This window comes from Dicentrarchus labrax, unplaced genomic scaffold (genome assembly GCF_905237075.1).
Source record: "Dicentrarchus labrax unplaced genomic scaffold, dlabrax2021, whole genome shotgun sequence".
NCBI classification, from domain to species: domain Eukaryota; kingdom Metazoa; phylum Chordata; class Actinopteri; family Moronidae; genus Dicentrarchus; species Dicentrarchus labrax.
In genome coordinates, this window is record NW_026136715.1 from 16,472,506 (window position 1) to 16,499,119 (window position 26,614).

The 26,614-nt window shown below is 40.3% G+C and overlaps 1 protein-coding gene across 2 annotated transcripts in view; it reads left to right on the forward strand.

Moving 5' to 3' along the window:
• cpne5a (copine Va) overlaps nucleotides 1–26,614 on the forward strand; it is a 72,905-nt gene that overhangs the window by 7,722 nt on the left and 38,569 nt on the right. Inside the window, exons 2-7 of one of the 2 annotated variants that reach the window (XM_051425415.1) lie at nucleotides 7,103–7,143; nucleotides 7,987–8,033; nucleotides 12,624–12,727; nucleotides 13,868–13,907; nucleotides 14,891–14,905; nucleotides 15,077–15,153. In XM_051425415.1, the coding sequence (XP_051281375.1) occupies nucleotides 7,103–7,143; nucleotides 7,987–8,033; nucleotides 12,624–12,727; nucleotides 13,868–13,907; nucleotides 14,891–14,905; nucleotides 15,077–15,153 (324 nt within the window). The remainder of the gene's footprint in view (nucleotides 1–7,102; nucleotides 7,144–7,986; nucleotides 8,034–12,623; nucleotides 12,728–13,867; nucleotides 13,908–14,890; nucleotides 14,906–15,076; nucleotides 15,154–26,614) is intronic. The other variant, XM_051425416.1, reaches the window with a different exon arrangement.

Below are 26,614 nucleotides of genomic sequence, written 5' to 3' on the forward strand. Positions count from 1 at the left end.
ACAGAAACTGAATAATTAAACAGTTGGAGGAGAAGAAAACACCTGGTGCCATCGCAATGAAGGTCAGCAGATGGGTCTGTCATTAATAAAGGGTCCAGATTGCATGTTGAATTTAATATTAGGGAGTTTTTTAGATCCAGACAAAAGTAACATTACTCTGTATTATCAACTGTCACCATCCAAGCAGAGATCATCTCCAGCACAAGAGAGTGCATGAGATTTTAATTTGTTTGTTTTCATTTCAGCCGTGCACTTACACGTCAGTATCTAGTGACCTTTCCTGCATAATATACCGTACATATTTTCTTCATGAAATGCAAAAATACCTCTCAAGGAAAACTGAATATTTCAGTCAAAATAACGGGATTCCTCCAGGTTGTAAAGGGTCAGCCAACCTCTGCAGCAGCGTATATCTCCCCCTGTTTGGATCTCTGACCCTTTGACCTTGGAGAAGCTGCTTAAGGATATATTAGACAAAAAGAAGACCTTCTCACCCTGTGGTGTGTGAGTGGAAAGATAATGTCCTCAGTCAAAAAAAAGAGGGCTGTGACACCATCCTTCACTTTCTCCTCCCAGCCATCTCCCATTGTTTCTAATGTAATAGAGATTATATTAGATTTTCCTTCCTCTAACCCAGTCAGAGACTTGACTTTCAAGCTTGCGTTTGTCGTGTCCTTTTAAGAACCAATGAGGCAGCAGCTCATACTGGAATTGGCCAGCCAGATTCAAGACTATTTAAAACCACTTTCCACTGAATTAGATGCTATTTCTCCAAGGTGCCAATTATGATTTTGACAAGTCTAAGAAAGTGGGGGTGAATTAAGGGAGTGCTGAATATAAGGCATTGCAGGTGCAGGAATTATTCCCCTGTTTCTTAGTTTAATAATCAGCCACATGGACCAAGGAGCTACTAAAATATCTCTGGGGATCTGACCAAGAGGGAGTGTGTGCCCCCGATATACTCTTTTAAATTAGAGTTCAGCAACTATGTTTTAGAGGTCAAACCTCCTTCATACTTTTCACTGTAGTGGGAACATTAAGCAATGTTTTAGCCAAGCTAAATACTTGTATGACACATTTATACAGCCTCAGCACATGCTTTATTTGAGGGATGCTAATTCAGCATCTGAAGAGATTCTTGATACTGCCTTATTAATTAAAGTGTGCATAACCAATAACTGCAAGCTTAATTCACTGGTAAATAAACAAACATTACTTTGTCAGGGGTGATTAGACAGAAAAAGAAAGCCATTAAAATGATATTTGTCTTGATTTCTCCAGTGATATTGAATTGAATTTCATTTGTTGTAGTTTTGTTTGTTCTGCATCTAATAATGCACTTCCGACTCTTGCTTCACATGCGATAAAATATTAAATGCTCCAGTGACAAGAGGAGATTATTGCACTCGCAGTTTTAATGAAGGTGGTGAGATCAAGAGGAATAGCAAATGTTTGCCATTTTCATTCACATATTTCAAATTGGATGGTCACAGGGATCTCAAATGTGCTACAGTATGAAACAAGGCTGATGTGGTGTGGATGAAAAGTAGCTGGATCTAATTACTTTTGTCCTACTTTCAATGAACTTATATCTTCATCAACAAACTTTCTCTACATCAGCTTCCGGGATAATGATCTTCTCTTATCCCACTGAGATTTGAAGAGAGAAGGAGTTAACATTTGAAAGAGGCAGCGTTACTTCAGTGAAAGCAGATGGATTATCTCAGATGTTAATATCCATCCTGCGGCACCGTTGTGTCTTCCCTGGCCATGTGCACGTAAGATGGTAGATTAATTTGTATAAATCTGTGTACTAATCATTTCTTCTTGGAATAGAAATGTTGAAAAGAAAAGTGAGGTTCAGCAACTCAAATGAAATGCTTGTTTTTTTTGTTTATTTTACAGTAACATTGTGTAAAAGAGAAACAGGTAGTCACGTTTTCCTGCTTCCCTTTTTCCATGTGGCACATCCTCTACTACACTGAGAGATGGGAAAAGGTGATGGACAAGCTAATTGTCGGAGGGTAATGGAGGCTAGACAGTAACAGGTGGATACAAAGAGGCAGTTAGTCATGGATGGCTTTGTTATCCCCAGTGATAATTACACTGACAATGTTCCAACTGTAGTCAGGTCAGCCCAAGGCTAATACCCAACGAAGCTGCATCTATTATCCCCCCACGTATCCCTGTGACAGAAGATTTTGTTTCCAGGAATGTGGAATTACGTTTACATGAATGATGTCCTGTTGCTTGGATTCAGTCCTGAACTCTCATCTATATTCATTGAAATCCTGCGGTCCCCTAAAGGGATGAGGATTGTTCTGAACTAAGAAGTTATGTATTGACGCTGCTCACAACCAGAAACCAGAAACAAGACATATTTTACATTGGATTAGATTGATATGCTTATTAGATCATCTGGAAAATGACTTTCATCTAAAATGTTGAATGAAGTGATTGATGGTAGCAGTCTTATTTTTCAGCTGCTTTATTGGATCTTGTACAGTAATAGAAGGAAATGCTAAAGGGCAGCACACAGAAAGTTGTGATGCATTTAACAGCTTAGTCAGGGTTAGGATTAGCACCTTAGAGGGCACTTCATCACGTTTTCTCCACTCAAAAGGCACTCTTGAGGGCACTTTATAATGTTTTATCTACCATAGGGGCATACAAGAGGGTCCATGAGTCCTAAAGTGAATGACAGAAATTCGCTCCAGCTTCCAGAAATCATAAAATCCAGTCTGGAAGAGGCTAAGAATACAGAATGAATGAATAATATTCATGTTGATTGCAGCTCTTATCTTGAATGAGTCAATCAGAATGCAAGGTTGCCTTAAAGGGTGTCAGGGAACTGGATAGCTCCTCCACAACGAGCAAGATTGTGCTTTATTTTAGGCTTTGGAGGATTTAGGGTGTGGGAAATGCTGTTGTAGGTATGCAAGAGTAGTCTGTTTTCTTTTATTGTGCGGGAGACAGATAGGGAACTGGTCAGAATAAGTGTGACTTGCGTACCCAATGCCGCTGCACAACATTATGAACACATGAAACAGCCTTTTGCAGTGATTCTAGGATGCTCCCATGGATGCTACATGAGCTTTGAATCTAACCCTGGCATATGGATGCATACTGATGGACCTGTTGATTTTATTGATTGTGCTATGTTGCTGTGAATGGTAAAATACTTCTTCATATGTACTCTGTGTTGTGGCTTGTTGCTTTCTGCTCTGAGGCACATGACTCTTCACCTTGACTCTGCAGTACTAACTAATCTGCGACAGAGCTCATTATGTGTTAAATGTAACAGTTGTAACTCAAGGAAACTCTATATCCACCATTCATTCCAATAAGTTGCTTAGACTTTCACTTTTTTGGACCCAAACCATGTATGCATTATTAGTAAGTTACAACTAACATTTATTTTCATTGTTGATGAATCTGCCAGTTATTCTCTTGAATAATTGTTTTGTCAGTAAAATTCAATTCAATTCAATTCAATTCAATTTTATTTGTATAGCGCCAATTCATAACAGAAGTTATCTCAGGACACTTTTCAAATAGAGCAGGTCTAGACCGAACTCTTTAACATTAATTACAGAGACCCAACAGTACCACCATGAGCAGCACTTGGCGACAAGGGCAAGGAAAAACTGCCTGTTAAAAGGCAGAAACCTAGGACAGATCCTCCGGCTCTAGGTGGGTGGTCGTCTGTCTCGACCAGTTGGGGTGGAGAGAGAGAGAGAGAGAGAGAGAGAGAGAGAGAGAGAGAGAGAGAGCGACAGACAGACAGACAGGTGCACAGCAACAACAGTATTGGCAATGGCAGTCAAGCAGGACCATGGCAGGAGGCTCCACCAGGATCCATGAGAACCTGCGAGACGAGAAAGCACAAGAACTCCGGGGAAGAAGTGGAGTTAGTAACATGCATTAAAGGGACATGAATGAGTGCAGAAAGAGAGAGGAAGAGAGTAGCTCAGTGCACCATGGGAAATCCCCGATAGTCTAGGCCTATAGCAGCATAACTAAGGGATGGTTCAGGACTCACCTGATCCAGCCCTAACTATAAACTTTATCAAGAGGAATGTCTTAGCCTACTCTTGAAAGTGGTGAGGGTGTCTGCCTCCCGAACCACAACTAGCCGGTTCCACAGGGAGGAGCTTGGTAACTGAAGGCTCTGGCTCCTGTTCTACTTTTAGAGACTATAGGAACCACAAGTAGCCCAGCATTCAGAGAACGTAGTGTTCTAGTGGGGTAATAGGGTACTATGAGCTCTTTAAGATATGAAGGGGCCTGACCATGAAGAGCTTTATAGGTGAGGAGGGTATTTTAAATTCAATTCTACATTTTATAGGGAGCCAATGAGAGTAGCTAGTACGGAGAGATGTGATCTCTTTTTCTAGTTCCTGTCAGTACTCGTGCTGCAGCGTTCTGAATTAATTGGAGCGTTTTAATGGACTTATTGGGGCAACCTGATAATAAAGAGTTGCAGTAATCCAGCCTTGAAGTAACAAATGCATGGATTAGTTTTCTGCATCTGTCTGTGATAGTATGTGTCTAATTTTTCTAATATTACGTAATGAAGAAGGCAGTCCTAGAGGTCTGCTTTATGTGGGAGTTAAATGACAAATCCTGATCAAAGAGAACTCCAAGATTCCTGACAGTGGTGCTAGAGGCCAAGTTAATGCCATCTAGAGTGACTATATCTTTAGACAATGAGTCTCTAGGTTTTTGGGGCCAAGAACAAGAATTTCGGTTTTTCTGAGTTTAACATCAGAAAATTGCAGGTCATCCGATTTTATGTCCTTAAGACATGTTTGTAATTTAGATAATTGATTAATTTCATTGGGTTTGATTGATAGATATAACTGCGTATCATCTGCATAACAGTGAAAGTTAATGGAGTGATTCCTAATAATGTTGCCTAAAGGGAGCATATATAAAGTAAATAGTATTGGTCCAAGTACAGAACCTTGTGGAACTCCATGACTAACTTTAGTATTTATGGAGGATTCATCGTTAACATGTACAAACTGAGTACGGTCTGATAAGTATGACTTAAACCAGGTTAGGGCAGTTCCTTTAATGCCAATTTGATGCTCAGTCTCTGTAAAAGAATATCATGGTCAATGGTGTCAAATGCAGCACTAAGATCTAATAATACAAGTACAGAGACAAGTCCATTGTCAGAAGCAGTCGAAGGTCATTATTAACTTTAACCAGAGCTGTCTCTGTGCTATGATGAACTCTAAATCCTGACTGAAAATCCTCAAATAAACTATTGTTATGTAGAAAGTCCACAACTCTTTGGCGACTACTTTCTCCAGAATCTTAGAGAGGAACGGGAGGTTAGAAATCGGTCTATAGTTGGCTAAAACCCCTGGGTGAGTAGACTTTTAGAAGGGGTTTATTACAGCTACTTTAAAGGACTGTGGTACATATCCTGATAATAAAGAAAGATTAATCATATCCAGTAAAGAAGTGCCAATTAAGGGACAACTTCTTTAGCAGCCTAGTTGGGATCGGGTCTAACAGACAGGTTGATGGCTTCGATGAAGAAATGATTGAAGTTAACTGATGAAGATCGATAGCAGAAAACAGTCTAAATATACATCTAAGTTTACATTGACAGGTCCCTGAACTTGGAGAGCCACTGATAACTGTTGATGGCAGTTGGTGATTAATTTTTCTCTAATAGTAATAATTTTATTATAGAAGAAGCTCATGAAGTCATTGCCACTCAAGTTTATGGGGATATGTGGCTCGATAGGCTGTGACTCTTGTCAGCCTGGCTACAGTGCTGAAGAGGAACCTAGGGTTGTTCTTATTTTCTTCTATTAGTGCTGAGTAATAGGCTCCTCTGGCATTACGGAGGGCCTTTCTATAAATCTTAAGATCATCTTGCCAATTTGAGCGATAAGGAGCCGAAAGTCACAAGTCTTCAAATTATGAAATCAAATATTATTTGTTTACAGTCCAAAATGCAGATATATCCAGTTTATCAAGACAAAGAAAGGCAGAACATTTGAGAAGCTGTCATGTTTGCTTGAAAAATAACTTAGATGATTAATTGTTTATTTAAAAACCAGCCAATACATATTTCGTTGATAGAATAATTGTTGCAGATTTAATTAGAGTCCTTCTCCGGTTGAGCAGGGCGACCGCTCATATAATTGGCACAAAAATGATTCAAATTTGAATCTGTGGATGTAGTCTCTAAAATTATGATAATATAAAGAATAATTTGTTTATCATTTTCGTCACTGTAGTTCTGTTGAAATGTTGTCCATCCTTTGCTGTATATATGGCTGTCCAAAGAGCATATGCAAACTTACTGTAGAAGAACTAAAGTAACTAAATCACCATTCAAAAATCGGGTCATATTAGGCTGCAACTGTGAGTGTGAGTATTTGTCACTTCTGTTCTTTTCTATGGCACATATGTGTTAATTAGTTACCTATAAAATATGTTATTCTGTGTCTTTGGTGCTGTTTGTTTGTCATTTTCTTTCTTAGCAACATCTAATCAAATCAACTAGTCCAATTTAGCAGAAAACAAGGCCATGGTTAAAAGAACAAACGCAGAGATCAAACACAGACACAGACATTTTGGAATTCTTTCAAGATCGCTTTATTTTGAGAAGAAACTACTATACTTACTTGAATGAACAAAAAACAGGCATGTAAACGGCATGTTTGTTCGTTTTACGTGTTTTTTTAATTGATAACGTTTTTTCTCTCAGAATAAATGTAGAGGATTGTGCAGCTTTGGCGAAGGTTTGCACTCTGAATGCTTTGTAGCACCAATGTGTTCACTGGCACCTCTGTGTCCTCTGTGTCCTTTCCCTGAGCTCTAATGTGCTTATTATTGTACTGCTCACTTGGAAATGAAAACTCAAGGACAGTATGTGAAATTAAGTGTGGATGTGAATTACCATGCGATTATGTTGTAGATCTTTGTGTATAGACATTTTGGTTAAACTGTGTAAGACCAAACATTTACATATTTTACAAAATAAGATGGGACTATTACACAGCAGTAAATTCCGTTAGAATAATTAAACACATGCTGGACTTCAATGACATTTTGATGTTTCCTTCTCTTACAGGAATCTCTTGGACAGAGACACTTTCTCCAAATCCGACCCATGTAAGTTCTCAGCTTTTTACGATGCTAATTGCAGCTTAGCTTTTCCTTGCACAGAATATGGTTCATGGACAACTCCTCTCCTTTGCGAAGCTTTACTTTTTTTACTTTTCGCTGAGCTTAACTTTAGTTCAGTTTACTCTGCTATTTCAAAGTGTTCCTTCAATAACTGCATATCATTTGCACAGTAATGTGACAACCTTTCCTCACTGAGAGCTACGGAAAGTACCTTAATGCATGCAGAGTATAACACCAGCCTTTGAATACAAATGGCGATCTTTTGGTGAGACACATGGGGAACCGCCATAAAGGCATTTTCTTTGATACTCCCTAAAGGATAGAGAACGGAGGAGACATTTAACATAATAGGGAGGAGGTTCAAGCCCTTTGTGTAAATAAGCTACTAGGAAAATATCACACTCGCCCTGTTTTGTATTCGCCCAAAGATGAACCTTGCAATATATGACAGGTCACGTAGTGTTCGCCAGCCTCAGCTTCATTTGAAGTCACAAAATCAAATAGGAATCAGGAGAAACCCACTGTTAAGAAATTGTGTTTTGATTGCGTGGCTTAAATTGTGCTCCAGAGAGCCTTCAATCTTGCTTTAGAGCTTTGTTCTTTGCATGTGGACATCATACCCAAATTCGATGCAGCGCGGCTCCATCATCAAGCTTGGCACTTCATTATGCTGTCAAGGCGTGGCAGGATAATTAATGATGAATGCCGGCAAAGAGAGAACAAAACAAACACCATTTGAAGAAGAAGGATGCTTGATTGAGATTGTTTAGTGACAATGTATTCCTCTGCTCTCTCTTTCTCCCTCGCCTCCGCCTCCCTTCCTTCCAGTGGTTGTGTTGTACACGCAGGGTGTGGAGTCCAAACAGTGGAGAGAGGTAAGAGATCACAGCCGTCCCTGTGTCAACACAACTCAATCAGCCTGACTCCTCTCCATGACAGCCTGCTCTCTGTTTACAACCCCCACCCTCCCTTTCCTCCCCTCTTTTCTCTCAAGGTAAATGCTGCAAGTGCCAATCATTTGCAATTGATTGAACCTGTGAATATGCCTGCGCTGGTCAGCACTGTGTTAGCTGTGACTGACTGGCTGATTAAGGTGACAGCTATACTTGTATCAATATAGATTTGCGTCTGTGTCAGAGTCCCCCCATGCTGTTGGCTTTAATGAGACCAGAGAGGCAGATGAAGTAGAGCAGGGATCAGCAACCTCTACTATCAAAAGAGCAATTTTTGTCAAAAAAAATAAAAATAAAAATCTGCCTGGAGCCCAAAAACACATTTTAGCCATATAATGCTAATTTGCCTCTGCGGACCAAACATACCAGAAAGCCAGCAGTGTTGGAAGCAAACAAATCTCTTTCTATTTTCCTCTTGAGACTTTTCTTTGTTTGGAGGTGGAATCCATTGCTAGAACCACTAGGGAGACTCAACACTAGTAGCCACCGCTATTGAGAGTGCAGAGGAAAATTAGCCTCAATGGCTAAATCTGGCACAGTTACATGATGGACTCAAGCGCTCATGTTAATTAATGTGCATTGTCCCTCCTTGAATAAATAAACAAACAAACAATAAATAGCCACATGGCTCCAGAGCAGCAGTGACTGAGGCAGAATTGAGGGTCCTTCTGGGATTATATTCGTCCCTGTAATCTCAATGGATGGACATACAGAGAAATAGTAATTTAAGTTACATTTGAAGAACTTTGATAATTCAAGAATTTTTTTACACTCTTATATTCCTTTTTATCTAAGGCAGACCAACCATTTTTATGAACCCAAACATAATTTTTTTTTCAAAATAGCTACAAGCAAGATAAATCAGAGTTTGCTGTATATCACAATAAACACTGTGTATAGATGCAGCCTAACAGGAAGATGGATACTTTTCACACTCAAATCCTTTTTGATTGAATTTGAGTGCAATGTTTATTGACTCCACAGAGACCCTGGTGTCACGCCAGTGCACAGTGGTGTGACACAACAGATTTGTGAGTGGGAAATAGTCAGCTCTAAGATACAAAGGTTTCAGTTATAATCTGTGTGTCGGTGCATGTGGGCTCTTTAAAAGGGAGGAAGGTTTGTAGTATGGATTTCAACATAGATGAGAGACACTACATCTCACAGAACAAAGCAACACACACACACACACACACACACACACACACACACACACAGACACACACACAGACACACACACACACTCACGCACAATACATACATACTAATGTTTGATCTGCTATTCTGCTAGGACTGTCACTAATATAATGTATTGCCTATCCTTAACCATAAACATTGCTTTACTTAAACCATATTCAAAACCTAACCCTTAAACCAGTTTTTTTGCTTTCTTGCTGAGATTTGAACGAGATGATCGATGCCACCACCATGTCTGTACTGCAAATATGAGGCTATAACCAGGAGATGATTATCTTAGCTCAGCATAAAGACTGCAGGGCTTAAACAGCAACTCCGTTCACAGGTGAAAATCTCTGCCCACCAGCATCTCTAAAGCTCACAAAGTAATATGTTACATCTCGTTTGTTTCATTCCTACTAAAACCGAAGTAAAAAAAACGAGTCACAGTATTATGGGAGTTACTATTTCTTTGCCGGGGACAGTAACTTCTTGGAAGTGTTCAGATACTCCGGAGTGGTGTTGGTCTTCTCATCTGACTGTGTGTATTTCCTCAAATGTCAAACTATTGCTTAAAGGACCAGTGTGTAGGATTTAGTGGCATCTAGCAGTGTAATTTCAGTTCAACATGGCGGCCTCAATGAATGGAGCAGCATCTGTAGATATAAATGGCTCATTCTAAGATAACAAAAACATAATGATTCTTATTTTCAGGTGATTATACACAAATGAAAAATACCTATTAATTTTATATTCCATTTCCCATTTATTGCCAATAGATCCTCCTAAATGTTACTAACTGGACCTTTAAACCTTCAAACTGTGTCTGTAATTGGCATTTTGTACTAACCTAACTGCATTCCAAATTTCCCAGCAGGGACAATTAACATGAATGATTGACTGAATGATGGAGTGGTTGGATGTTTGATCAATTCTTTAACCAATTTACTGACAAACTGAATGACTTGAGTGTTTAGTTGCTTTACTTAAAAAACAATATTTTTGCAGTGGTAATCACTCAGATCATACTTGAGCATGTTGCTTGCTGGTTATAATTGTATGTCTTTCAGGGGCGGTCAGCTGGCCTCAACTCATAGTAAAGCAAACCTTGGTGCTGGTAGCAACACAGTGACATTCATTTAAAAGCCAGAGAGTATTTTTACTAATTAACATGCAAATGTAGACAATCATCAAGTGCAGTGTTCAGCGAGAAGAGCCTCCTACACCTGTCACCTCTGGTTACACTGCCCCACCTCAAGCTCACAGACTGTGGGTGCAGCCTGAATGTCACTCCCTGAAAGAGATACAGGCCTGTGTCTTCAGTGCAGACGACAGCTGGCTTTGTGAGCAGCAGAGTCAAGCTGTGCAGTATTGATAAAGCTAAGCGCCTCTTTTGCCCCTCTGTCATGTAATGTGTTTTTGTTCTCCTGAGACTAGATATGGTTGGACGGAGCACCTTTCACCGCGACACCAACTGTATGTAATCCAATTACTCTTCTGTGGGGCAAACTCCCGCCATTGGCAGCTGCTTCTTCAAGACAAGAGTATAAAAATAAATGCTGCTGCTATCGATGAATTGTGTTTTGATTTCAGGAGGATGCCTTCATAAGCTCATCCTGACACCTGTGCCCCCTTGACTAATTTTTGACAACATAAGTCATAAGCTCATCCTGACACCTGTGCCCCCTTGACTAATTTTTGACAACATAAGTCGAATCTATAAAAACTGTAGCCGCTGCCCGTCCACCTGACTTTACAGTCTTAATCTTTAACTCCCTCGTCTGTAATTACTCCTAGTGCTTGACAGGTTTCTACTGCTTTCACTTAACTGAGCAGCTGACACAATATAACCCCCCTAAATTCAAGCAAAGCCAAACTCCTAAACATTAATCTTTTTACCAAGAAGAATTTCCTGACATTGCAGCTCACAATTTATCCTAGTTAGGGTTATTGGAGGGGAAGAAGTGCACACTGCCAGCGCCCAGATAACCCTCTAGCAGGGATCTTTTTTTTTGGGGGGGTTGACAGTTAATTGTAATGCTTTGCAACTCTGGCTTTACTGACTGTGTACTTGCCAAGGTAGGAATAATGTGTGAATTGGGAGATTTGTTATTTCCTCAGGTGGCTGTTCTTTGCTCTGGTGCTGATTCTTCCTTTGTTAAGTTTGGCCTGAGACCAAATTGAATATGCTATTGGACCCCTGCTGCCACGTTTAGCTCCTATCATTGAAATAGGCTCCTGTTCGCTCGGTGGAGCTTTCACCTCCTTTGCATCTGCTGGAAGGGAGCTCTCACACTTTCTGACAGGGATGAAGAGGAAGAACGGGAGGAGAGGAGGTGGCACACAGTAGTTAAACTTTTATAAGCTTAGACACACTTTTATGTTTGATGGCAGGTTACACTTCAGCAAACCCACTCTCTCAAACTGTCACATGTTACACACAATCCAGCTTGACTGTCTTTGCATTAGCATAGGCTTCCGTTAAAATATTTCTGCTGGTGTAACCTTACTCTGCATAGCTCCCCTCTTAAGACCCACTTTGAGTTTTACCCCCTCTGGATGTAATCACAAAGGTGTGAGCCTGTAATCCTGCAGTTTCATCTGCTCATTAAGCCCTAACACTGCTATTATTAATTCACTGTGTCAGTTTATGGTAACACTTTCTACTGGGGATCTTTTATTTATGCAGCTCAACATCAGTTCTCTGACGTTGAATTATTCATTTTGGATACAATTAATGTGCGTGTGCTGGTGCGGGGGGTGCAGCACTTTCTGTGTCTGTTGATTTGTTTATCAGCACATCAACTCATCACAAGGTCTTGCTCTGTAACACTGACTTATCTCTTTTCAGTGTCTGTGCCGTTGGGTTCCCATTTTCTTTTTAGCGCCGTGGACCAGGAGATAGTTTGCCATCTTCCCATCATTTGTGACAGCTCCCCTGTGTGAAGACAGAATGTGAAAGTCACTGTGTCTCTCAGGCTTTGTCTTGTCCTCCTCCCCATCCTCAGCCCTTTGTTTTGAAGTGGCTCTGAGAGCAACAGTGGCGTTAATGTGGTTTTAATTAAATGAGTGTAATTGGACTCAATAAAATGCTTTCCTTAGGCTTGCTCTTCCAAACACAATAAGAAGAGGTGGAGAAGAAGAGCTGACACTGTGTGATCACCGACTTCTGTTAATCAAATCTGAGCTTATCCGAAGCTGTGAGATCACACTGTTGCCAGGGGAAGATAGAGGGGGTTGGGTGAGCAGTAGATGTAGTAGATGCTTCTGTGTGACTGCATGGTGTGCCGTTTCAAAGCTCTTCTCGTTTCCTCTTCTTTTCTGGTTCTGACATAGTTTGGGAGAACAGAGGTGATAGACAACACGCTAAACCCAGACTTTGTCAGGAAGTACATCCTGGACTACTTCTTTGAGGAGAAGCAGAACCTGCGCTTTGACGTGTGAGTTATTCTGTTTGATCCGGTCCTCTGAGGACACGCACTGATGTGCTGCCCTCTCCAACCCAGTCCTCCAATTCTTCTCCTTTGTTTCTACCACAAGCTGAACATCTTCTCCCTCATTCCCTCTCCTTCTACCCCCCATCTGTCTCTTCATCCCCTCTCCCTGTTTCCTGTCTCTCATTTTCTCTCACCGAGTCACTCTTCTCCTCTCTTCCCTCTCTCGTCACCAGTTGGGCTCTCTCCTGTGGAATTATTCATTGGTGCAGTGTCTCAGTAGTCATTCGTTGAAGGGAGATTGGTATATGGGTGATAAATATTTCATATAAAGTTTTATCCTTAATCTCCCTGCTGCTAAGCAAAACAAATGTATGATATGTCCCATAAAGCTCAAAAAGACCCCAGACCTCCTCTCTTTCACATACAGCTCCCTTCCTCCTCTTGAAAAGGCCAGACTAGTGAGAGGGTCAGGAAGGTGCAGTTTCATTTTGAGATCTCAGAGAACAGAGTCGGGATCATTATCCTCCTCTCTCCCCCCCTCCTCCTCTCTCCTCAAGGAGAACAGATATGCTTCCAAAAATCTGTCCTTTTTTTTTTTTTTTCCTCCCTTCAAGCATGAACTCTCCAATGGGCTATCCAGGACGGAGCTGCAGGTCTCTGAGGATTTTTAGACACTTAATGAATTCATTTGGCGTGTTATCATGATACGACTCTGGAACAGCAAAGGAGGGAGTGCATCCCCTCACAATTAGTGTTACTCATTTACATCTCTCTTTATCACAGAGGTGGGAGCCAGGGCATATTGAGGTTTAATTACTTTTACATTAAGTTTGACTGGCAGATGCTCAAAAAGTTTCTCTGCATTTGTAGATTGTTTCAATATGATCCCCCAGGCATAGTGCGGAAATTACATTCATAAACTATAGTATGACTTCCTTAATTAACTGACACATTATTGCTTACCCTATTATTTTTTTCACTGGCCGTCCCCTTTTGCTCCCTCAGTGACCCAGGTGTGTGATTGACAGGCAGTAAATGTCCATGCTGCAGACAGTATTCTTTTATGAGACTCTTTATTCATCTGTAAGTTAAGATTAATTCCCATATCTTTGCCCCTGTGATTTGTGGCCTCTGTGATTTCAGGTATGATATTGATTCTAAAAGTCCAGATCTGGCAAAGCATGTAAGTGAAGAACTTTTCTTGTTTTTTTGTAGATGAGGAGTTTGACTTCACATTTGAATTCTAAAATTAGTTTGACTTGTTATTATTGCATGTCCTTAATATTTCGGTATTATGCAAACCAAAGTTTATGGCGTCTAAATGCTCAAATATATTTTTGAATAATGAGTGAATTATGCTTCATCTGCCAAAATATTGTTTATATTTCTTTATCTTCCACCTGCTTCATTTTGAGAAAAATTAGGTATTTTATTCCTCAGGAGCCTTAATAATCAAAGATTCATTTGCATCTGGCATACCCTCATTACCTTTTTTAAAAAAAAGAGAGACATGAAGCATTGCACATCATTATCAAAGCTTTTCAGCACATTTCCCTTTGTGCTCTGTGGTGTTGTTTGCAATTTCGATTTTCATCTCCAAGACAGCTCACAGATTTGGAAAACAATACACATTTACCTAAATGGCAGTTTTGCCTGAAAGGGACAGCACTTTATTGTAGAACATACATTCAGGTAAACAACCCATTGAGGTGACTGTATGTTAGTGTCACTATTTATGCTGAAAGCTTTGATAAATAAACTCCTACTCATACTATAAAGACACATAAAGAATATATTTGCAGCACTTGGTTTGCATACTACCAAAATCTTCATCATTAGTTATGCTTCTGTCGCTGTGATGCTTTTATTGTTGTGTTTTTGCATCGTGCTGCATGCTCTGGAAACAAGCTTTGAAACTCCTTCTGCTTTCCTTCTCTTGTGCTCTTTCACTTTCCTTTTCTCCCTCTGAGACTCTGTGATTCTTTACCCTCTGCTGTTGCCATTCTGCCTATCTGCTCTTTCACATATCTACTCTTCTTTCTTGCACTTGGTTGATGACAGTCTGGTATTTGAGTCGTGTGCCTTCTGTTCCATGATATGCTCTGTTGTGTCACTGCTGCTGCCTGGTCTCTCTCTCTTCCTCCTCCTCCTTCTCCACCCTGGAAGCCAACCGACTTTAACGTACGTGTCTGCCTATAGACGTCCTAATTTATAACCGTACAATTCTTATAACGATGCTTAACTCCTCACCGACTCTCCTTGTTACCACCCCGTGATCCACCTGAATGCCCCCATCCTTTGCCCCAAACCTACGTCTCTCTCCATCCCACTTTATGCTCCCCCCCATGGCAGGACTTCCTGGGACAGGTCTACTGTACACTGGGAGAGATTGTGGGCTCACCTGCCAGCCGCCTGGAGAAACCTCTGGGGTGAGTGTTCATTTTACTGTCGTCACTCTCTGATTTTGCACAATTGTGGTACAAGAATAAGAGCCACACAGAGCTAGGAAGAGATTTTTCGCTTACTTATCCTCTCAAGGAGACAAATAGAACAATTTCAACTTTGCAAACACGAGTTCTCAGATATTATCAGATAATGAAAACTCAGTGCCTCCTCTCAGCTCATTCAAATGTGACATGTTTCTCCTGCTGGATTTCACATGTTCCAGCAAAGATGAGGGGGTGATGAATATGTCTGCCTTCTAGAGCCATCTGTATCGTATATTACACTGCGAGATTAGACCCGTGTGCTTGGTTGGGAATGGGTAATTGAACACGACCGGGGGCTTCCTCAATGCAATTACTGTCATTAGGGAGGCGATCTAGCACGGAGAGTGGATTGAAGTCAGCGTGAGACACATGGCGTTATAAACTCTGTTTCAATGTAAATTGGGAAATATGAAACCCTGAAGCCCCTGGCTCCCGAAGACATGCGCGCAGCTCTTTGAGCTATTTAACTGACCAACTACTAAGCTTGTTTTTGTGTCTGAGACTGTGAAGTGCTGTGTGTGTGTGTGTGTGTGTGTGTGTGTGTGTGTGTGTGTGTGTGTGTGTGTGTGTGTGTGTTCGCCTCTATGTGAAGTATGAGGCGTTGCTGGTTTGTGTGAACAACAGAGCTTTGGTGTCGCCCATGAACTCTGCCAGAGACTGGTGGCGGTGGATTACGGCGCTCGGTGCCCTTCAGTGCTGAATAAGAGGATGAGCAGGATCAAGAGACAGTGTTCACCAGTATGCTGTAAACTAGGCTTCACTCCCCACATCAGACAGGCAGGAGGCTCTGGAGCCCCCAGACATGATGGACAAAAGTATTGATTCTGCAGCTTCAGCGGGGCACCTTGATCTCCACTGAGAATCTGCACTGATGTAACACCCAATTTAGCTGCAGCACAGGGTGTTGATGATATGGTTGCTGTTACAGAGCACAGTTTGCTGAAGAACTGAAGAAATGAGCGCTTATGAAAACGTCCCAGCAGCTTTCATGTCAAGAGTAGCAATTCAGAAAGTATAGGTTTCTTTTGATTCTCTGTTCCTGATGACATTCAGTTACAGTTTTGTTCAGCTCTATTCTTTCTGAATAGCTAAACAGTATCCATGGGTAATAAAGTTCTCCTCCCCTCTTGTGATAGACGATAGCTCAGAAGTTGTTTAATGGCTATGTGCCCCATTTCCTTGTCATGCGTCCTGACAGTGACAGTGCCTCTCTGGATCGGAGCTTTGAGGAACTGCTCCCGCAGGAACTGAGGAAATCTGTTAGCCATGCTTAAACGAGCCTTTCCAAGGCACACTGCATCCAATGACCTGCTTAAGAAGCACATCAGCACCCCATTCCCTATTTTCCACACTTCATCTCCCATTTATTCTCCTTCCTTCCATCCACCAGATTTTTTTTTTCCTACTTTGACCCCCTTTCTCTTCATTGTGTTTTCTCTTTCTTTTTGTTCCCCCAAACCTCACCCCCTCTTTCTTGCTCTGCCTTACGTCCTCCTCCCTCCATCCAGCACACAGACGCTCACAAATAATGTGTACTACTGTACTTGTGAGGACATTTGAATGATTTCTCCTAGTCTTACAGTAACCATAACTGCTACACGCCTCCCCAAACCATTAAATTAACCCATAATTCTAAGCTTCACATGAAAGCTAAGTCTCAACCCTTAATTGTTTTTTTACCGGTGAGTCCACACATATCAGTGTCTCAATATACTACATTTTTGCTACAAAAAGCCTTTATTTGAAGATTGCAGAGGCAGGAAAACATGGGAAAAAAGACTCACAAACAAAGGTTGTTGGTTTTTTATTAAAAGTCAAGACGTCACCTCTCCTCAACTCGGTACTGATTTTTACTTAAAGACCACAATCTTTTGTTAACCTTAGACTTTTCTTAAACATTACCGCAAAAAAGTTAATTATGCTTTAGTTGTTCAGAGTTGATATTCTTTGAAAACAAAGGAAACTTGTTACTGACAAAGAATGTTTTGCAGATGTGTTCAGTATGAACAAATATGTTCCACATAATGTATTGCTTAATAAACTCATAAACCCAGTGGAATTAAGTTCCCTTTAAAATGTGTAAGCAGTGCAGATTGGTCTTAACATTATCTACAAGTCTTGAAAAATAAAGTCTTGACCCCAAAATAAATGATTTATGAATCATTGGGGAATGTTGGTGTGTAAGTGCACCAAATATTCATCATGTTGTGGAGCTCCTTGTGCTCCCTGTACATTGCACATGCACACGCACGCACACGCACACCACACACACACACACACACACACACACACACACACACACACACACACACTCTTTCTCGTTTGTGTAAACGGAAATAACCTGCTACCCACGCGTGACTCAATAATTTACCTTAATAATTTCTGAATTTGTATGTGCTATGCACATGGGGACAAACGTAATGTTCTGGCATTCGCTTCCGGGCAAATAACAGGTCAGAAGAGACGTATGGCTTTTCCTGCATGCCTTTATTAAGACAGAATCATATGTCAGTGGAAGGAATGTGAGCTATGAAGCAGTGAACTGACACAGTGATACAAATGATTTTTCCGTTTGTAATCTGGTTTTAATGAGAAGAATGTATCAAAGTTATTGGTAGCTGAGGAAATGCAAAGCTAATTGACTGATGCAGGTGAATGCCATCTTTTACTGAAAAACATGTTAGCTGTAATGTAGCACTCATGGCTATGATTATGTGTATTGCCTGTGGAAAGGAATCATAATATGGTTGTATAGGTAACATGATAATAGTGTTCATTATACAAATGGCTGTAACCTTTTCTGTTGCTATGTTAAATTATACCACACACTAGAGCATATGAATGCAGCACAACATTAGCATGTTAAACCCATTAGCCTACTGTGACTGTGCCCTCCTGCTGTATGCTTGAAGCAGGAAATGAGCCATAAGCAAAACTACAGTGGCTGTTGTTGGAGTGCTGGCTGTACCCATGGGAGCCAAGGGAGGGAAGGGATTTGTATAAATATAAAATGTTGTCTATAACAAAACATGCATGATGAATTGAATAAATTGAGAGCTGCAGCTCACATCAAAGGCAAATCTAAACTCTATCGCACCTGTTGTAAGCAAAGCATCATCAAAAGGAAGGAATAATCTTCTCCTTCAGTTGTTTCAACACTACATATAGGTGGTAACTGAGCACAAAGGTACCTTAGATACCAGAATGGTGCAAAACATTAGGTAAATGTTAACACAAATTCATGGTACATAGGGATGTAACGATACACGATTTTCTTTAAACCAAAACTTAGACAAGAAGTTGAAGACAAATTACGACAAAAGCAACTTCATGTGTCACTTTTATGCTGACATAAAACGTCAGCTACTGTCTCTAGTTGCAGTTATGAGGAAAGTTATAGGTCTGATACAGTAAGTTTTATACAGTTAGTTATTATATACGTATATATTTTAAAGTAAATGTCATACTCCGCTAGAATACGCTGGAAGTTTAATGTAATATTGATTTTATGCCAGTTATCAGTGGAACAGCATACGTTACTGTATTTTCTTTTAGTCTTTGCCATAAACTTTTGAGATGTGTCTGTGCACCGCAGTGGCACTTTGAATGTTAAACTAAAAAGTCAGATGCCAAGCAGAAATTAGATTTAAGTGAGCCCAAGGGTGGAACTCAAATATTAAACAATAAAAACAGAAGATGAAAGTGTAGTTAAACTGATAAATGTTCCCTTGAACTTTAACTTGTTTTGATGAAGACACGATTTGATTAAAACATGGCAGATTTGATTAAAGCAGCAGAGTCAATATTTGATCAAAATCACAAGAAGTTTGATTTGATAAACATCATTTTTTTTAAACACAGATTTTTTGTCATTTGTTTTCTCTGGTTTCTATAATATGTGCAGTGACCAATGTGTCATGGACCACATTAAGGTTCAGCCTGCTTTCTGAAGATAATAATTACATCTGTTTTAAATAGTCGCTATCAGGAAGTTGCCAACATCAACAAAGCAGCAGAAAGCCTTGAGAATAAACTAAACAAAAAGTGTATCTGACTCTCTTGTTGCAGACCGGAGCTCCAAATGGCTGCAAACTGGGTCTGTCACATTCAGCTGTGTGACGGGGCCTCAGGGAACACGAAGTCAGAACAATCAACACTGACTCTTCAAGATTAAACTTTGATTGGCACATTGGCCGGTGCACATGTTTAAATGATAACTGCTCACTTTAGAGTTGCTGTTGAATGATAAACAGTGAACAGAATGATGAATGATAATGATGTTGTTAAAATGAAGCTTGGTTCCTCTTCCATCAAATCAACCATGTTTTAATTGACTCGCTGCCAAAACAAGTCAAAATGTATGATATCTGAAAAATAGATAGTATCAAATTAAATCTATTTAGTATAGACATGAATTATTTTATAATACTCCCTCAAGCTCTCATCCTTGTCCACTGAGGACATTTCAACATCATATCTGTGCTCAAGAATCCTTTTTTCTCCCTATAGCTGAGTTTTAGACTAAGTATTAAATATAGAAGCACCAGTACGATGTAATGCAACACAACAGCAATGTAATAAATACTATATCTGTGAAACCTATAATGTTTGATATTTGTTGAGACTGAGTCAGAGGTGTTGATTTAACTCCATGGTTATTCTTTGAACAGCAGTTTCTGGTATTTTATTAGATTACATTTCAGAAATTTAGATTGCGCTTGCATTATATTACACACAGTAGTAAGCTGTACTGTGCTGCTCTCACCCACTACCCACCTGTAATGTAGTTGTCTCTGTGTTTCTGCTGCTCACAGTCCATCAGTGGATAAAATAAATAATAATTGTTTACTGTAAGACAACAATAAGAAACAGTAATGATTAGTAGTTTGTAATTGATCCTTTGCTTAACCCCACCCCCCTTAGTTACTCTTAACAGTGACAATTATGGCAGATTCACCATTGAAATTCATTGTTATTTGATTTCACACAGTTTCCTGTTGTTCCAGCTTATAAACTGATGCTCTCTAATTTGATGAGCTGCAGCTAGCTGTTTAATTAAGCAAACGTTAGCTGAGTTGGTTGGCAGCTTACTTGTTTTAAAATGAGAATCCTGGAAAAGGGGTCTTGAATATAAACGTGATGGCTGAATAACTTAACTCTTTGTCCATTCCTTACACCGTTGCTCTCATGTTTCTGATCCAAACTCTCTTGACTCACCATCAAAATGTATATTAAAAGGTCAGGTAAATCTTTAAAATGTCTGAGCTGCATGACTCACCAGAAGTTTACTCAGAGAAAACTGAAGTAGTGGGCATCACTCGTCTCATCTTTACTTCAGAGACCGTTCTTTGAAAGTTGTTGGTTAATGTAGTTGGCTGACTGACTCCGGGCTACACAGCCGCAGTTCCTCTGAGATGAAACTCGAAAAACTTATGCTGTAGATTTAAATAATGAGTAGGAAGGGGGAGATTTTTTTTTTTTTGGGTGAAAATGAAAAGTTCTCCTGTAAATGAAGAGAGGGAGGCAGGTACTATGTTTCTTTGCCTGTATTACTTAACTGGAAGGTGAAGTGTTTTAGACGGCTTACAGTAATCAGCATCCTCTGCCTCGGGACATCACACACAATTAGAGCATTCTGCTGCCTCGCTAAATGCCAATTTGGGCTCCAAGGCTGAGTACTAACAAGAGGTCCCTCTCTAATAATGTGTATTCCTGCTTAGGTGTGGAAAACACCAACTGTGCTGATTGTACAAGAACCCTGTTTGTCTGATGAAACAGGCATTTATTAGGTACCATTTTGGTTTCATAAGCCTCCCTCCTCAGCAGCACAGCTCTGTTTTTTCAAATGGCCTTCCCACGTTCAGTTGAATTGCTCTGCTTATGACTCTTCAAGGACTTTGCCGTCACACAAGCTTTAAAAGTATCCCCCTTTTTTGCCATAAAAAGAAACTGTTCATTTAATATATACTGTGGTTGTTAAAGGTCTTTTAAAGCTCTGTTGATAATAAGGTGATAGATTTTTATCTTCACACTAATAATGGAGGCCTCAGGTGCAAGAGCAGGCAAGGGCAACGGAGGTTTTTACTGTGCGGATAAGCTTAGCTGATTTGTTTTGCACTCAGAGCAGACAGTGTTAATTTCTGTCATGGCCACGCGCTGTCATCTGCTGGGAAGGTGGGAAAGCACCCCGAAAGCCTCTGAACGAGCGCTCTGCTGCCCCAGTTTAACACTTCCATGTTGTTAATCTATTCAGCAGACGAAAACAATCTGTCACCACACAGATTGCAATCTATAGTCAGCAGTAACCACCACAGAGGAGGTCAGGGCAACCCAGCGTAACATGATATGAATTCCATTACTCGCTGCCCAGCCCCAGTGAACGGGCTAAAGGTGCTACGTCCTCGTGACACAGCGGGGATGAGGGAGAGGAGAATCAGATGTGATTTGATGTCGGTGTTGAGTGGGAAAAAGTGGAATAAAATGTGAGGTAACATCATACGTTGAATAACAAAGAGAACTGGGCATCTCTTTTGGCCTCTGATAGAGAGGGATGTTCTGTTCTTGCCGGGGGAAATTGAAATGGGCTTGTTATGTCCTCTAGAGAAGGGGTTTTCTTGTTGGCAGGAGAGAACACAGGGAAGGAAGAGAACGCTGTCATGACTTTGAGTAGTTTTTGCCTATAGACCGAGAGGGAAAGTTTCTTTCTGATTGACAGCTTCTCCTAATCCCCTCTTTCTCTGTCAAAACAAGCAGTTTTTAGCTTGCAGGTGGTTGATGAATGCCTCATTTATTTAGAAACACAATAAATCAAACACTGTTATAGTGATTAAAGCCTGTGCCATAATTTATGTAATCAAAACCTCAACAATGGTCTCATTACATCAATGGTATTTCATATACTTAGTGTTAGGGGAAACTAGGGGAACGTATAGGAGTGAACAGAATTCCTATAAATCCTCTCTCGGCTTTGTCACAGTGACCAACCATTGGTAACTGTTGGCATAGGCTTTTTACGCCGGATACCCTTCCTGATGCGACCCTCCCCATTCATCCGGGCTTGGCACCGGCAATTACGAATGAACTGGCTTGTGCATCCCGAGTGCTGGAGAGCACCCTGGGGTTCAAGGACAGTTCGACATGTGAACAGTAGGAGGTGGGTATCAAACTGCCAACCTTCTATTCAGTAGACAACCCGCTCCACCACCTGAGCCCTGACAGAATTCCGATAAGTAACAGGATTATTTTTATTCATTAAGATTGTGCATGCCGAAAAGATGACGGAGGGATGACATGTTGGTGACAATGTGGTTTCACGCCTTTGCACTTAGTTTCCACTTGTAAAGAAAGGAAACACATTCTTTACTCCTGGTTGTTTTGTGTATCCATCTGACATTTTCTGCACCCCATTTTTGCCCTATTTACTTGCTTTGTGTTCATTTTAACAAAGCTTCAAAGAGCTTAGCAAAGGTTGCCTGTAGCTACCTGCTTTACAAACAAACACTCTGAGCTCTCTTTTTCCTCTCTGAGAACTAAACTCAGGTATTCTGGTGTCCTTTTGAATTGGCCAGTGCACTTTTCATCCTCTATTTTAATCCCACTGAGGTGAGGGATTAGGGATGCTTATCGGTGTATGAAGATCAAGGGGATTAGGGGTATAATCCCATTTGAACCCACATACAGTTTTGTCAACCTTGTCTAATTCTGTTCAACTATGATCTGCCCACTGCCCCAAACGTTTACAGTGGCACAAAGCCAGATTCTGCCTGTCCTCCATCTCTGTTGGTCTTTGACTCAACTAAAACCAGTTAGATTCATTTACCCATATCCCCTCGTCAACCAGAGAGATTCGTTGGATTCACTAACCTGGGCAAGCTCACTGTGCCGTGAAAACGATCCTATTTCTTGTCTTATTGCACTCCACCTTCCCAGATAATATTTTTTAATTTTCTTATCCCTAGGTGTGAAATTGCAAAGTAAAAATCTTCTTAGCATGAACACACTGCAGTCATTTTGTCTTGTCTGGAAATATGTGGACCCACCCTGCAACAGCTGCAGTGTGAAAAAAAGATTTTCCTCTTTCTTTGGCTCTCACTCATATCATTGAGCAGATAACCCTCCCCCACTCTCATATGCGTGACACGTTGCAGCGTTGTTAAATATCAAGACCATTCCTCATCCTAATGACCTAATGTGAATGGCATCAACAATTGCTTCCTTCTCCGTCTTCGGACTTTAATCTCACCAACCACCATCCACCCCACCTCCGCACTGATAGGTAATGGAGAATACAGGCATTGTGAATCACCATTTCACGACAGCACATGCCTCTAGATGGGAAATTATAGAGGCCATACATTGAGCCTGAATATCCATAATATTATATGTCATGCACAATGATTTTAGATGCTTGTTTTTTGAGGAATAAACGGCGTGAGTGTTCTCTCTCAGAAAAGAGATAGACCCAGTATTCTCATCGGTATTCAGCAGAACCGCAGTATCACAAACTTTGGCCAAATAATTGTGGTGATGTTGAAATATGCTGCTTGATCTCCTCCATTCAGTTGATCAAACAGGGGATCTGTCAAGACAGCTGTGGCTAACTCTTTGTTTCAGTGTGAGCTAAAAGCATGACAGCGCCTCTTCCTTCCATTTCCTTCTGGGTTAAGGAAGCCACTCAGCTACAAGCCCCTCTTTCATTTCTGTCTCTGTTTGTTTGTTTCCTTTATGAAGTCCTTTTTGATCCTGGGTTTCTGTTGAAGAGGAGGAACAGCAGAGGAGGTAGCCTCACTGCCATGATGCTAATGTGACTGTAAATATGAAGCCCTGTGAGGATTTACGACAACACCAATACACATCATGGATAGGCAGTGGGTTGGTCAGGACCATATGGCACAGTGTCTGTTGACTGCCAAGGGAAGCCTGTAAGTGACTGTATGAATTAGAGAGAATTGTGAATGGTGTTAAGTATCATAGCTGCTCAGCATGTGGTTAGTGCAGTCACTACTCACCTGCATTGCTGAGATGCTGGAAGGCTTAATTCTTTTATTATGTCATATTAATCACTCTCTTGAAGTGTGGACGCCGTGGATAATTATAGGCTGTCATCAGTCTTCTCTGAACAAGACCACCTCATCAAATCTCTATACAAATGTCTGCACTTCACTCACTAAATTTAGATGTCATTTTTGCTTCTACAAAATGATCCATTCTTTGCTATTGTTCCTTTTAGCTGTGAGTTTCATTAAATCCTAAAGAAATTCAGTAATAGAATGGCCTCAGTGCTTTAATTTCTATTCTTTAAATAAACTTTATTTGTTATGGCTGTCATTCAGCATGAAAAACCGCCCTCAGGCCTGAGTGGAGAAGGGATGGGGCTGCATCCTTAAACTAAACTTTTTAATTGGGACCTTTCTCATGAATCACATACAATTTAAATGTTCTTATATTTTACTTTGGCACTGAAAGTTGTTGGACAGTTGTTACACTTATGATTGACATCATGCAGAGGAAGATTATCTACTGGTAGGTTCAGTCCTTTGTTTGTTAATAATTTGAATGAAGACCTTGTATTCCTGGCACACTATGAAATGTACAGTATACCAAGGCTTTTGATATTGCAGCCTTCCTGGTAGTGTGGCTAAAAATCTGCCATTGTTAAACTTATTGACTAAAGGTGATCCTCCTCTGGGAATTTGCTTGGTAAATTTCATGCAATATGTCTGTTTGACTTTAAAATTTTCGTGTTCAAGTGGAACTTCTTGCCTCTTACTGGGAGCAGAGGAAAGGTCAGGAGGTCACTAAAAACATAAGCAATGCATATAAATAGTTTAATAGGTTTAACAAGCCTTCGTATATACTGTGAAGTGGACTAGTGTTGAGTACCTGCTATCAGCTTAGGGGTGGCACAATATACCGATACTTAAGATAATCGTGATATTTAAATATAAAATATTGATATTGTGTTAATAGTACACATATTGTATAAATAGTTCCGCGCCTTTTAAATAATTTCCATTTCTTTCCGTTCCGGCTTTGTGGTTCAAAATCCCACAAAGTGGGTTGCGCCTATGTTAATGCACCTGTATGTTGGTTGCCAGCGCTACAACTGAGTGTAATTAATTTTCCAGAATGAGACAAAAACACACTAAAGGTTGAAGATGATTTGACTGTTATATATATTGTTATAATATATATATTCTATAGCTACCGAGATCATTTGTTATTATGAATTATTTTGGCCCTGATAGTTCTGTAGTGAAAATCTGAAATTGTGAGAGCCCGATATCAGTTGATATTGACAAACTTTATTTTACATTCTATCTTTGTTTCTGATTTAACACAACTTGGTTCAGAAAAGTATGATTGTAATACACTTTTTATCAATACTCAGTTTACCTTATCACACTCAGTTGATCACATATTGCAATAATTTTCTGAAAATATCTCCTCATTGACCTTGAATTGGTACGTGAGACGCATTAACTGATTCATTGTTAAGTAGTATTTGAGGACTTTATCTGCAGATGAGGGTCTGCGCTCCTCTGACCCTGCTACCTCGCTCATTAAGTGATGCTACACAATATCAGGTGCAGAGGGGAAGTAAAGGAGAGTATGACAAACGATTATTGAAACACACCTTACGATTCATTATTGGAATATGAATAGCTATAGACTGTTGTACATCACAAAGTACCCTGATGGTGTTTGACTGTAGTAATTTGAATATTCAAATGTTTGAGCAACAGCAGAATCAGTCGAGACAAAAATGACACACATTTACATGTCCAGCTGATTAAAGCACGTCAGTCTCACTGCAGTCAGACTGTAGGCCTTGTTCATTGCAGATACTACAGGACTACAGCAGCGCATTTCACATAATTTCATCATCAAAGCGATTTCCCTCTGAGAAACCCTAAGTGAATGAGTGCTGAGCGAATGATGCCGGACACACTTCATATCACCAGCAGTCACATTTCAGTACAAAAACTGCTGGTCTGCGCAATAAAAATGAGCTTATGTACCACAGATAAATGACAGAAACTGTATTTATCAATTCAGTGCCTATTTGCTCATCAAGTTAACTAGTCATTGTCAGAGAAAAGGCCACACTCAATAATGCATGCCTCATTTAAAAGACCATTGCCCTTTTGGTACCTGCTCTCGTCTCAGTAGCACAGATTAGAGCAGGGTGGTGCATCTTAACGCGTCTGGAGCTGATATTTTACCAATCGTCGGTTCCCATTTCCCAGTTTGAAAGGAGTGTTGGTCATTATCATGACCTGAGGGAGATAACTTGACCTGTGGAGTATGCAGGGTTTACTGGGTTCATTGGTGAGGGGTTTACTGTCACTTTGAGGAGTCATCAAACTGCATGGTGGTGACTTGAAGTGAAACATAAATT